At 44.0% G+C, this 10957-nt stretch overlaps 1 protein-coding gene across 1 annotated transcript; it reads right to left on the reverse strand.

The window, feature by feature from the left end:
* Window positions 1-2115: 2115 nt before the first annotated feature.
* CUNH3orf38 (chromosome unknown C3orf38 homolog) lies at window positions 2116-9960 on the reverse strand. Its single transcript, XM_057416046.1, has 3 exons — window positions 9767-9960; window positions 7934-8154; window positions 2116-4291 (listed from the first exon to the last, which is right to left on the reverse strand). The coding sequence occupies exons 1-3, from the start codon at window positions 9897-9899 to the stop codon at window positions 3716-3718; spliced, it is 930 nt and encodes a 309-aa protein (XP_057272029.1). The 5' UTR covers window positions 9900-9960; the 3' UTR covers window positions 2116-3715.
* Between the last annotated feature and the right edge of the window lie 997 nt (window positions 9961-10957).

Genomic DNA, 10957 nt, shown 5'->3' on the forward strand with positions numbered 1-10957 from the left:
CCTTCAAGCCTTCCTTCTGATCAAGCCAAGGGAGCCACTGGCGGTGTCGGGACATTTGGTAGCCAGCAAGGAAAGGGATAAAGCAGGAACTTCCAACCCCGTCTCCAGAGCGAGCCTCGAGTGCTTGCGCCTGCATCAGCGCAATGATGAAATCAACCGCACAACTCCAGGCAAGCAATGATTCTGCCACCAGGTGTCACCAAGAGGCTATAACGCCTGCTGAGACTGAAGCAAGCCTCTGGCTCTCCTGCAGGCAGGGCAGGGATGGATGCAGCACTGTTATCATCACCCCATCGCTCACACGAAGTCGTTCCTTTCTACTACTACGAGCTGAAAATGAGCTTGAAAAGGAGGATTCCTTGCAATCGACTGGCATCACTGCGCGTTCCAGGTTGACTTACGTGGCATACAGGCTAATTAACCTTTACAGTGAGAAGGTTCACATCAGTCACAAACTGAAACTCACAATCTCCAATTAAGGATTTTGTCTTGAGGATAAGGATATTAAGGATGTTTGTCTTGAGCCTTGATTAAATATTGATAGAGGAAAACTGTTTTATAATCGTTTTATTTTTTTTTTCATCTACTAAATGCAACTCCAATGGCCAAAGGTAAACCAAGTGGAATTTATCTCAACTCTGAGCAGTAACATCTAGAGGGAGTGATGAAATCACTTCTATAAAGATTTCAAGTTTTCTCTGGCTGCACTCCATTTAAACAAGTCCTAACTATTCCCTTAAAGCCAAGGCCAAGCTAAAAGTACCGTCTCAAATCTACCCTGCAGTTGGTGGTTTTCTATTCTTCAACTAAATAAATCCTGAATGTGACAATGATTTGAAAGCCATTCAATTTTGAATCCTGAACTCCCAACTAAGGATACCTACTATAAACAATAATCAGAACACCAGAAAGAATATCTGTGATATCCTTTGGAGCATTATTGTAGCTACAACCTCACAACTCTCACATGGCACAAACCAAACACGCTTCTACATACATAAAACGTCAAGGAGCAGAAGCACCGCCGCTTCTCTGCCTCCCCTGCAATCTGACTGTAAAGAGGTCAATGGGTGCTCACTGGTGGGGCAGCAGCTTTCAAAACTCACTTCTGCCTTCTTGAGAGGTGGAGAGCCTGAACAACCATTATAGAACCGGAATCCTTTTATCCAAGTGGAAATAAAATGCATTTAGAAGGGATGAATATGTTTGTGAAGGAGGCAATGCAGACCTGTGAGAAAAAGGGGAAGATGTATCACGGGATAAAGAGTCGTATCAGATAACAACTGCAAAACCACAGTTCCTCAGCATCAGCTGGCTGTCAGCGCTGAGCAAAGATTCAGGTGGTGAGAGCCTAAAGAGCAGACAGTGAACTGTTTCCTGCATTTTGCAGCAGCAGCCTGGGATAACTGCTGCTCATAAGCAGCCATCAACCGCCAATACCAGCTGCTCTTTGGTAACTACAATTTAAAGTAACCCATAAGCACACATCAAAATTAGCTGCTACGAAAATCAGTTACCATTCAGCACCTAATGACCACAGACCATGTACACGGATTCTTAACAGCCTGATCAATGATGCAAGAGCAGCAACTGCACCAACAGGTCATCATACAGCTCCTACTCCACAATGAATAGGGACTTACACAGAGCTCTCACTGCTGTGACAATGCAATATTTTCTTGCATATTTTGTGTAGAAGAACTGAAGGAGTAAGAACAAGTCCACGAGGTACCAGCCAGGTGATTTACCACAATGCCCCCTGTACTCAGCATTTTGAAGTTATCAAGCGTAAGCATCTGGAATGTAAGAATTAACAAGGACTGCTATTTGATCACTTGCTTCATCTCACAGAAACTCAAGTTATCACCAAAAACCAACCCCAATTCTCATCTCTGTCCCTTAAGCTAGCTCTTTTGTGGCCAGCTGCCCGGGAGAGCTGCTCAGCCTGAAGGGTTTCTGACAGTCAGCTAGGTTTCACTGGATCAGCCCCCATTCTCCCCTTTTCAGCTATCACAAGCAGTAATGTTGACACAAGGAAGCAAGACATGTGCCTGCACGGAGGAAGGGGAGCATCGGCACCACATCAGCTTAAAGCAGTGATGAATACTACACCCCTAGTCATGTTCTTATTTAACACCCTGACTAGAGCAATAGCTATGCTGCCAGTTACAAAGTACAGTTCTGCCAAAGTATTCAGTTGAATTACAGACTGTCATACTCAGCTGTTGAAAAGGTACCCACTTAGGCCTTTAGGCAGGGTTTTGTCCTCACCTGAAGAGGAAAGCAATTCTCAACATAGGAGGAAACTGCTTCTTCCACATTTTAACTTTGGGTTGATTTTTCTTTATTATACATCAGGAACTGAAGAAGCCACAACTCCAGCTGTTGATTGGGAAAGAACATCCCAACATGGCATTTGAACTTTGGCTTAGAAAAGAAATAATTTTAGATATTCTTAAAGAGAAGCCACGATCCAGACTGATCAAAACCATCAGTTTTGTGCATAACTCAATCCTCCTGTTTCCCTTCACCCACCCGTACTTTTACCACCTGTCCTCTTTGATAAACATGGGAACAGTTCGTTTGGTTTTGATACGTTGCAGGGAATGCTTCCACTCTCACAACTTGTACTGCTGAAGCTATGAAACCGAACTCAAAGACAATTCAAGCAAGCCGTGGAACAAGAAGTTTCATCTCGTTTTATCTCTAACCCCTTATAAATAAAAAAGTAAAAAATGAAAGTTCTACAATGGCAACAATTTCAGTTATTAACTAGTAATTGGATTATTGATATGGCCTGTCACTGTAACGGCCCAGTGTTAACAAACTGACCTCTAGTCAATGTAAGAAAGCTTCTCTGAGCAAATAAATTCTTATTTTGAGAAAATATATAAAAAAAAAAATCACAGCTATTATATTAAAATCTCTGTTGGAAACATATACAAAATAATTATCAACACATTTGGTTCATACAGTGCTGCTTTAAATCATGAAATCAGTTACTTCATCCAAGGAAATCAGTGCTAGAAATGGATGCAAGGACAACCCTCTCAAGTCTGCTCGGGGTCAGACAGAATAAGAGTTGGTCTGTATTCATTACAAAGTTGGAGCCATAAGGTAAAACGAAAGGAAGCTATGAATGCACAGAAAAAAACAAGCAACTTTCCTTGCAGTATCCCAGTAAGCTACTTCTGGTTTTCTGTGACAGAACCACATTTAGAACACAAATGGCAGCAATCTCCATTCATACTATTTTATCTGTTCTCAACAAAAACCTCCTAAAGGGCACATGGATTCCTTGGGACTCAGATGTCCATTTAGACACTCCCCAATTCCAATTTCAAAAAGCCAGACACAATGACTTCTGGTTACAATTCAGGTACGAGTTTTAACTGGAGACCTGAAAAGAAGCAACCTAAAGCTTGTGAACCCCAAGTCATCCCGCTCATTACATAGTGCTGCCAACTCCTATTTAAATGTAACTGTTTTGTAATCAAGAATAATCAAACTCTGTTCCTAACTACAGTACAACATTTAAAGTAACACTCTGCAGTATTTGTTAGCTCGTGGAAAGGTGCCCAAAAGCATCACCTGCATACATACTTCAGACTGTATCTCTGTTTGTCATCCAGCAATCTGGACTCAAAAAAGAGACAGCATCACATGGCTGTAACCACTCCTCCCTCGCCCAGTCACTCAGCTGAGGCAAAACTGCTCACAATTTCCCAGGTTCAAACACAAGTAGTTCTTTCCCATCATACAACTCTTGCAGCTGGTTTGACTCGTACTTTATGGAGGGTTTTTCAATTTGCATCCCAGGCTCCAGAGCATTCTGTCCAACTATTTTAAGACTCGTAACTTTTATTTTCCAGGTATTCTGCCTAATGGGACAGCTAATGAGTCCAAAAACTTGTTCAAAGATACCCAAACACGAGTTGCCTCTATGCACTGTGCCAGCCACTGCCACCAGCACTAACCCGTGCGGAGACATGGCACATTTCAGTCCGCTGGCATGCAAATTCGGGTTGAACAGAAGATATTCTTCTTTAACCAAGGAGAGCAGACGAAGGCTCACCATTTCCGCACCAACATATTCTTCCATGTTTTTTTCTAATGTGTTATAAGAGAACTTCATTTTGGCATCATCCCAAAAATGCTGGGGTCCCCACGCTTCTTCAGATTTTACTCCCAAGGGATGTTGAGAATTCAGGAGTTCAAAGAACCACTGACAGAATTCTTCTCCTAGATTACGAATATCATCTTGCAGTGACTTTTGGCTGTCTTCACGACTCTGCAATCAAGCATATTTTTTTTCTTAGAACTGTTCAGCTTTAACACGGGAGATTACTACTTAGAGCAGAGAAATCACATAAATACTTGTTTTTACATTCTAAGACTTCAAGTGTTCTGAGACAGAGCGCCTGAAGAGAAACAACAAAGCAAAACCTTACTTTTAAGATCATAACTATCTTGTCTAGACAATCAGGGCACGTGTTTTGATTTATAGTTAGCATAGTCCCTCGCTTTGTCTTGGTCTACAATTCACCAACACAGGGGAAAATCCTGCTTCTACTGTAAAAAGGCAGAGGAAGGATTTCTGAACAACTCGTGTGACACCAGGCTTCTCACACTGAGAGACAAAATTGCTGCTGAGTAGAAAGTGCCTGGGTTAGTAACTTTTCACTGGCCTTTATGTTTCCAAAGGAAGGTTACAGAAAAACAAGGAGAAAGACCCAGCCTGAAAGGCTAATCTCACATTAAGGCATGTCTACTAAAACATGCTTATAAATAAGTCATTATGTCGTCATATTTTTCCTGTTCCATCTTGCTTTAAATAACTTTTTGGTACATTTTAGTTTGGTAAATTCTATTGGTTTTGGCACCTTCATATAGCTGATAAATAAAATAGTACTGATTGGGAAGTCCCCTTTTAAATATGCACATCCAAATACCTGAAGCTGATCTAGTACTTCCGATTTCTGGGGGTATTTTACCTATGTCAGTGGAACACACTAACAAAATGCATGATTAATCCAGAAAGGACTGAAAGTCAAAAAATTAATGGATTCTAGAATTTTTTCTCCATCAGATTATGTGCACGAATTTAACCTTGTTTGGCAGCAAGACTGCCAAAAATCATCTAAAAGATGCTCGGTCACATTCACGAGTGTGTTTGTAGTCTTGACCATATTTCTAATAGGAAAAGAGCCCAAACAGAAGCAGATCCTAACTTATATTTGCTTCTCCAAAACAGACAGAAGTCATGGGGTATCTCAGTTATTCTTCTAATTGTACAACTGATCACTTGTTGGACAGACTGAGACAATACGACACTGGGATAGAAGGGCTGTGGGATTTTCACACAGCAGCAAAGGCTAACTCTGGGAATAAATGCACCTCCATTCAGCCTGTCAGCAAATCCATCCTTCAAGACTGTCATAAAACCCTTTGTTCAACAGTGAATCTGTTGAGAAAGTATTTTTAAGTAGTGAGACGAGGTAAACTTCCTAGCAGATGGCCAAACCTTCAAAGAGTAATTTGAAAAAGCTCAAAGATTCTTGTCTTGTACAGAAGCCTTAGAGAAAGATGGGCCAGTGGAAAAATAAGCATGACTCCTCAAAACATACCTCCCACTAGTTCCCCATAGGTCATGGACAAGCCACTTGTGACCTTTTTTCCCTTGTTTTACACAAAATCACACACGCACACTCCTAATAAATATCTAAGACGCTGGGGGATAATAAATACTTCAGAATAATATTTAACAGTGAGTTGCTGAGACAGACAACAGAGTGGTGGGTTTAAAGTTTTGAAGCCAAATTCACAGTAAGTGGTAAAAGCAAGTATCGGTGCACAATCAATCATGCAGTTAAAAACTTATCAGAAGAGGCTGACAAGCCACTTCGAGTGTTGTATCACTAGATATGCACTCCAATAAAGTACACAGTCATTTTTTGGACACTATTACAGGACAAGCTGTAATAATCCCTAAAACTATTCCCTGCAGTTAAATTCTTGGTGTGTCTACAGCTAGGTGTAAAAGAATACCAAAAGTTAAGCACAAATAGTTAGGAAACAAAATGGCTTAGCAATTAAGATATTTAAAACAGGTTTTTAAGTTGATTATAAAAGCATCTGGTTTGGAGGCCACTTCTTTCTAAAGGAAGCATCACTGCAAAAGCAAGGCAAAAACTGGATGCTCAAGTAACAGTCCTGTGAGCCTATGTAATGTGTACATATGTAGTTTGTTTACCCTCTGCTTTCTCCTACAACAGCTAGGACTTTGTCTTAAGAAAAATAACCCAAACTTTCCAATGTAAAGACACAGCACTTGAGGTGACGTGGTTTTTTGAACAAGAACTAAATGTATGGTTACTTTGTCGGGTTTCTCAGTATTTGCAACTTGACAGCAAGACTATTAGAAGTAAATCAAATTTCAAATTTGCTAACACTGAAGTCTAGGAAGCATTGCAATAAATATGCTTAAAGTAAGAATGAAGTAAGTATGGAAAGTTGGAGACTTTTATATGGAAATGCTGTATTTGTTTCACAATAGACTGTAACTCCTTTCCAATTCAGTTGCACAGGTTCACGACACCTATTTCTTCAAAATGGTGAGGGCCACAAGAATTAAGAGGAAGAAAAGGCAAAGAAAGAGGTTTGTGATAAATAAACCAGCTGAATTTCTCATTCTCTGTGAATGTGTTTTAAGTATTTTGGAGAATTTACTTACCTTCAATCATAAAACTATGCTACTGCATAACAGCAATAGTAATACAGTAATACTTGGGAAGTGCTCTTGCAAGAACAACATTTTATTTCCAAAGCATGCAAACAAAAACTTGTTTTGAAAACAATTCTCAGCTACATCGTAATTCTCAACAGGTAATCCCAGAGAGAAAGCTCATTGGAGTAGGTTATCAACAGCTACAGAGCTCTAACAGTCCAGCTGGTGGGGCTGTTGCCCATTAGGTCACTGAAGCGTAACACCTGAAAGGTGGTTATTGAGAACTACATGGTGAAGATCCAAGGCAAATAAAACATTGGAAGTTAATTACACCACAAGGATTTGCTAAATATCATCATTTTGAACTTCCAAACAACTTATAGTTGCCAAAAAAGATAACAGTTGCACGGTATTAAGTGCTTCTAATATCAAGGGAAAAAAAAATCACATGGACCTGGCAGTGCTACAAACTGTATATTTCAAAGACATAAAAATTTGCTAAAATCCATTCTGCACTCTAACTACATGAGGTAAGAAGGAAAACAGCTCGCAGACAGTGCTACTTTGACTGCACTGTCTCTAGGAGTAGATCAAGGCCACCTACAAAAAGCCAGTTTTTTCCCCATTCCCTTCCAGCCCTGCAACATTTTAGTCCATAGTTTGTCAGATGTTTTTGCCCTGTGATCTATCATCAACATCTCTTTGCTCTGCTCTGGGAAGTGCCCTACCAATGGTAATGCTAGAGCCTGGCATAGTTGGAGGATGACTGGAAACCCTGGATCTATACAAAAAGTTTAAGATGATCAACCACATTACAATAATGATAAGGGGCTATGCAGGCTTCTGTATCTTCAGCACTGTTTGCAGTTGTCCTTGAATCCACAGAATTATTTGTGAATACCCTATATTTCAGCTTACAGTACAACTTAAAGAGCATAGAAAAACCCCCACACATTAGAATTAAAAGGCACTAATATATTTTGCAAGACAGAGCTGAAGACTCTGCAAGCGATCCCTTGGCACAGACACCATTAAATAATGTAACTAAAACAAGAGAACAACAAAAACCAAACGAGTAAAGAGATTCAGCACCTTCCTAAAGCCAGGTGAAGAGCCACATTTTGGACATACATTAGAACATTGACACCAGTTATGCTGCAAAAGCAATGCGAAGCATCCTCAAGTCTTTCAGAAAGCAGCACTCACCTCTGCTTGTGTTTTTCTCTCCCCTGATGCTGAGGCATGCGTTGTTAACTGCCCGCTCCAGTACTGCTTTACGCGGTCGATGAGGACATGTTTCTCACAGGAAGGAGACACTGCAATTCCTTGTGTTGCCAGGTACTTAAAGATTATTTCTCGATAGACTTTTTTGCGTTTCAAGAGTTCTTCTACACTTTGGCTGTAAAGCACAACGGCACGAATGGCTTCTGCAAGAAAAGAAATCCAAGTTAGCTGCGGCTTCTCTCGCAGTTAAAACACAACTCCTGTCCCCCTCCAAACCCAGCACAAGACAAGCCTAAAGGAAATGCAGATTGAAAAAGTCTGTTTGCAACCTGAAATCTGACCTAATGATATTAGACACAGCCAATACCCAAAGACTTGGGAACATGCTTGAAAAACGGCGCTGTTTTTACTGCAGGCTTTGCTACCTCATAATCCCTGCTGCCAGCATCGATGACTGCTTGGAATTGATTATGTATTATTTGAGCTTGATGAAAAGGATGAAACCTTTTCTTCCAAATGGAATTACTAATATTCTCCAAGCATTTTCAAGCTGTTTGGAAACTTCAAGCGCTTCCAGAAGGATAAAGATTCTTGCATACAATGCATTCCACCTGTAGCTCCCCAAGGTAGACCTAGCCTTAACCTCAGAATAAGTTAACACCATCGTTTAGGGCTTTCTGCTGTTTGTCACCATACAGCACCTCCACTCATCAAATGCTGGGCTTGGTTTCACCCTCCGTTTGAAAAGCTCCAGGATATTTCGAAAGAGACCATCTGCCTGTCTTCTTGGAAGCAAGATTACACAGAGAAACTAAAACCAGACAAATCTTCTGGCTATGGAATGAGTATCTTAATTTCTACATCAAATGGGCAGTTCACATGATCTGGTCACCGAACACATTGTTATGTTGAAGATTAAGCTTCAAATAAGCTTATGACGAATAAACTTCCTTGGCAAGTAATCACGTTTCCTGCAAACAGAAAATGGACAGAAAGGCAGGCAGAGTGGTAACTAAAGTAACCTCTGATTCCTTGTATGCTGAACAAGAGGTCTAGTGCCAGAAGGCTGGAGCTTTTCAAACAACACACAGTAATTTGGGAAAGTAAGGCTCCATTTAGGTTGCTGAAGACTGATGGAAATGGAACTAAACCTGGTTTATTTCAGGGATAAAAACGACAGGTATAAAGCTTGTATGGCCAATCTTGGAGGTCTGGGCTGTGCCACATGAAACACAGCCAAGGGTTTTGGAGGGGTCTATTTCAGGGCAGCACACTGAGACACCTCACCTAACTTACAAAAGCTTTACAAAACAAATCTCAACACCTACAAAGCGATGGGGGAGTGGTCATACCTGAAAGTGCTCCGTTCTACACAGAAACGACCTCAATATTAGGTTTGTGTTTCACCCTTTCAAACGCCATTAACGCCAACAGCAAAAAGGCAACGGGGTTTTCAACGCGTTTTTGAACGCCAGTGGGGCATGGCTGGGGCACAGCGGTGCTCGAAGCTCACCCAAGGGGCAGGGAAGAGGATGCCGAAGAGGCAAAACCAAGTGCTTGAGAGCTGAAAGCCCGCCACAAGCACCAGCAGCCGCCGGCTCCTCGGCCACAACAACCTCCCAGCAACCGAATGTGCACTGTCCGCTGCAGGCAAAGGCTCCCGACCGCTACAACCCAACCAAACGCAGGTAAGCGCCTTCCCCGTAGCTCCGCACGGCGACGGGGCGGAGAGAACCCCGGCCCCCGGCCAGCACAGGCGCTGTGGCGGCTGGTCCGGGAAGGCCGCGGCAGGAGGCACCGCTGGGCCGCGCGCACCTTGCCGGCTCTCCGGGTGCACCAGGCGGTTGGTGACGGTGTCGGTCAGCGCCAGCAGCTCCTCGGTGTCCAGCAGCTCCAGGAGCTGGCGACACCCGGCCTGCTCCCGCTCGCTCAGCCCCAGCGACGCCATCGCCAGGCCCGGCCAGGCCCAGCGGAACCGGGAAGTGGCGGCACCGCCGCATCCCCACGTAAAGCCCTAGCAACGGCAGCTTCCTGTGCCCTCCCGGGACGCAACGGCTGGAAACAGCGGCTGGCGCTGAGGTTCCGCCCCGGGAGCCGGCGTGGAGAGAGACCTGTACCGGGGTGCGTACCCCGGTCCTGGGCAGCCCCATAGCCGTCAGCGGAGAGCAAGGGCCAGGCTTGGGTAGCCCGCAGGTGGAGGAAAGCCACAGGGAAGGCCAATAGTATCGTGGGGTGCATGGGGAGGAGTGCGACCCCGGTGATCTTCCCCCCGGGTACTGATCGTGGTGAGGCCACAGCTGGAGCGCTGTGTGCAGGTCTGGGCTCCCCAGTGCAAGGGGAGCTACTGGAGGGGGTCCAGCGGATGGTCAGGGTCTGGAGCGTCTCTCCTATGGGGAGAGATTGGTGGAGCTGGGCCGGTTTAGTCGGGAGAAGAGGAGACTGAGAGGGGATCTTGTCAAGGCACATAAATATCTCAAAGGAGGGTGCCAGCAGGATGGTGCCAGGCTCCTTTCAGTGCTGCCCAGTGCCAGGGCAGGGAGCAATGGCCATGCATTAACCCACCAAAGGTTTCATCTCAACATGAGGAAGAACTTCTTTATGGTGAGGGTGGCAGAGCCCTGGCACAGGCTGCCCAGGGGGGTTGTGGAGTCTCCCTCTCTGGAGACCTTCAAACCCACTTGGATGTGTTCCTGTGGCCCTGCCAGGCCAACCTGTCCTGCCACAAGGCACTGGGCCCCAGGCCTGTGGGGACCACTAATCCTGCTCGCCCTCAAGCAAGCAAAGAAGGCTGCAAAGGAGAACGGAAAGTGAATGCCCCGCATGTGTTTAATGATGACTTTGTCATTGATGCAGAACCCACACATCCAGGCTGCTTGGAGACGGAGGCTTTCCACAAACAAGGCTCCTGGTGGGATCCAGCTGTGTGCAGCAGCGACCATGAGACGCTTGGGAATGGCTCAGTGCTCCTGCTTAGGTCCATGCAGATGCTGCTGGTGGAAATGACCT

Source organism: Pezoporus wallicus, unplaced genomic scaffold (assembly GCF_028554395.1).
Source record: "Pezoporus wallicus isolate ANWC-B61680 ecotype Strahan unplaced genomic scaffold, APGP_CSIRO_Pwel_v1 contig_6814, whole genome shotgun sequence".
NCBI classification, from domain to species: domain Eukaryota; kingdom Metazoa; phylum Chordata; class Aves; order Psittaciformes; family Psittacidae; genus Pezoporus; species Pezoporus wallicus.

What these genes read in the sequence shown, in the direction of transcription:
- CUNH3orf38 (XM_057416046.1), bottom strand. Translation starts at nt 9,899, where the DNA reads ATGGCGTCGCTGGGGCTGAGCGAGCGGGAGCAGGCCGGGTGTCGCCAG. An exon ending in GCACCCGGAGAGCCGGCAAG is followed by an intron (nt 8,155 to 9,766) that starts GTGCGCGCGGCC and finishes CTTTTCTTGCAG; the next exon opens with AAGCCATTCGTGCCGTTGTG. An exon ending in AGAGAAAAACACAAGCAGAG is followed by an intron (nt 4,292 to 7,933) that starts GTGAGTGCTGCT and finishes GCTTGATTGCAG; the next exon opens with AGTCGTGAAGACAGCCAAAA.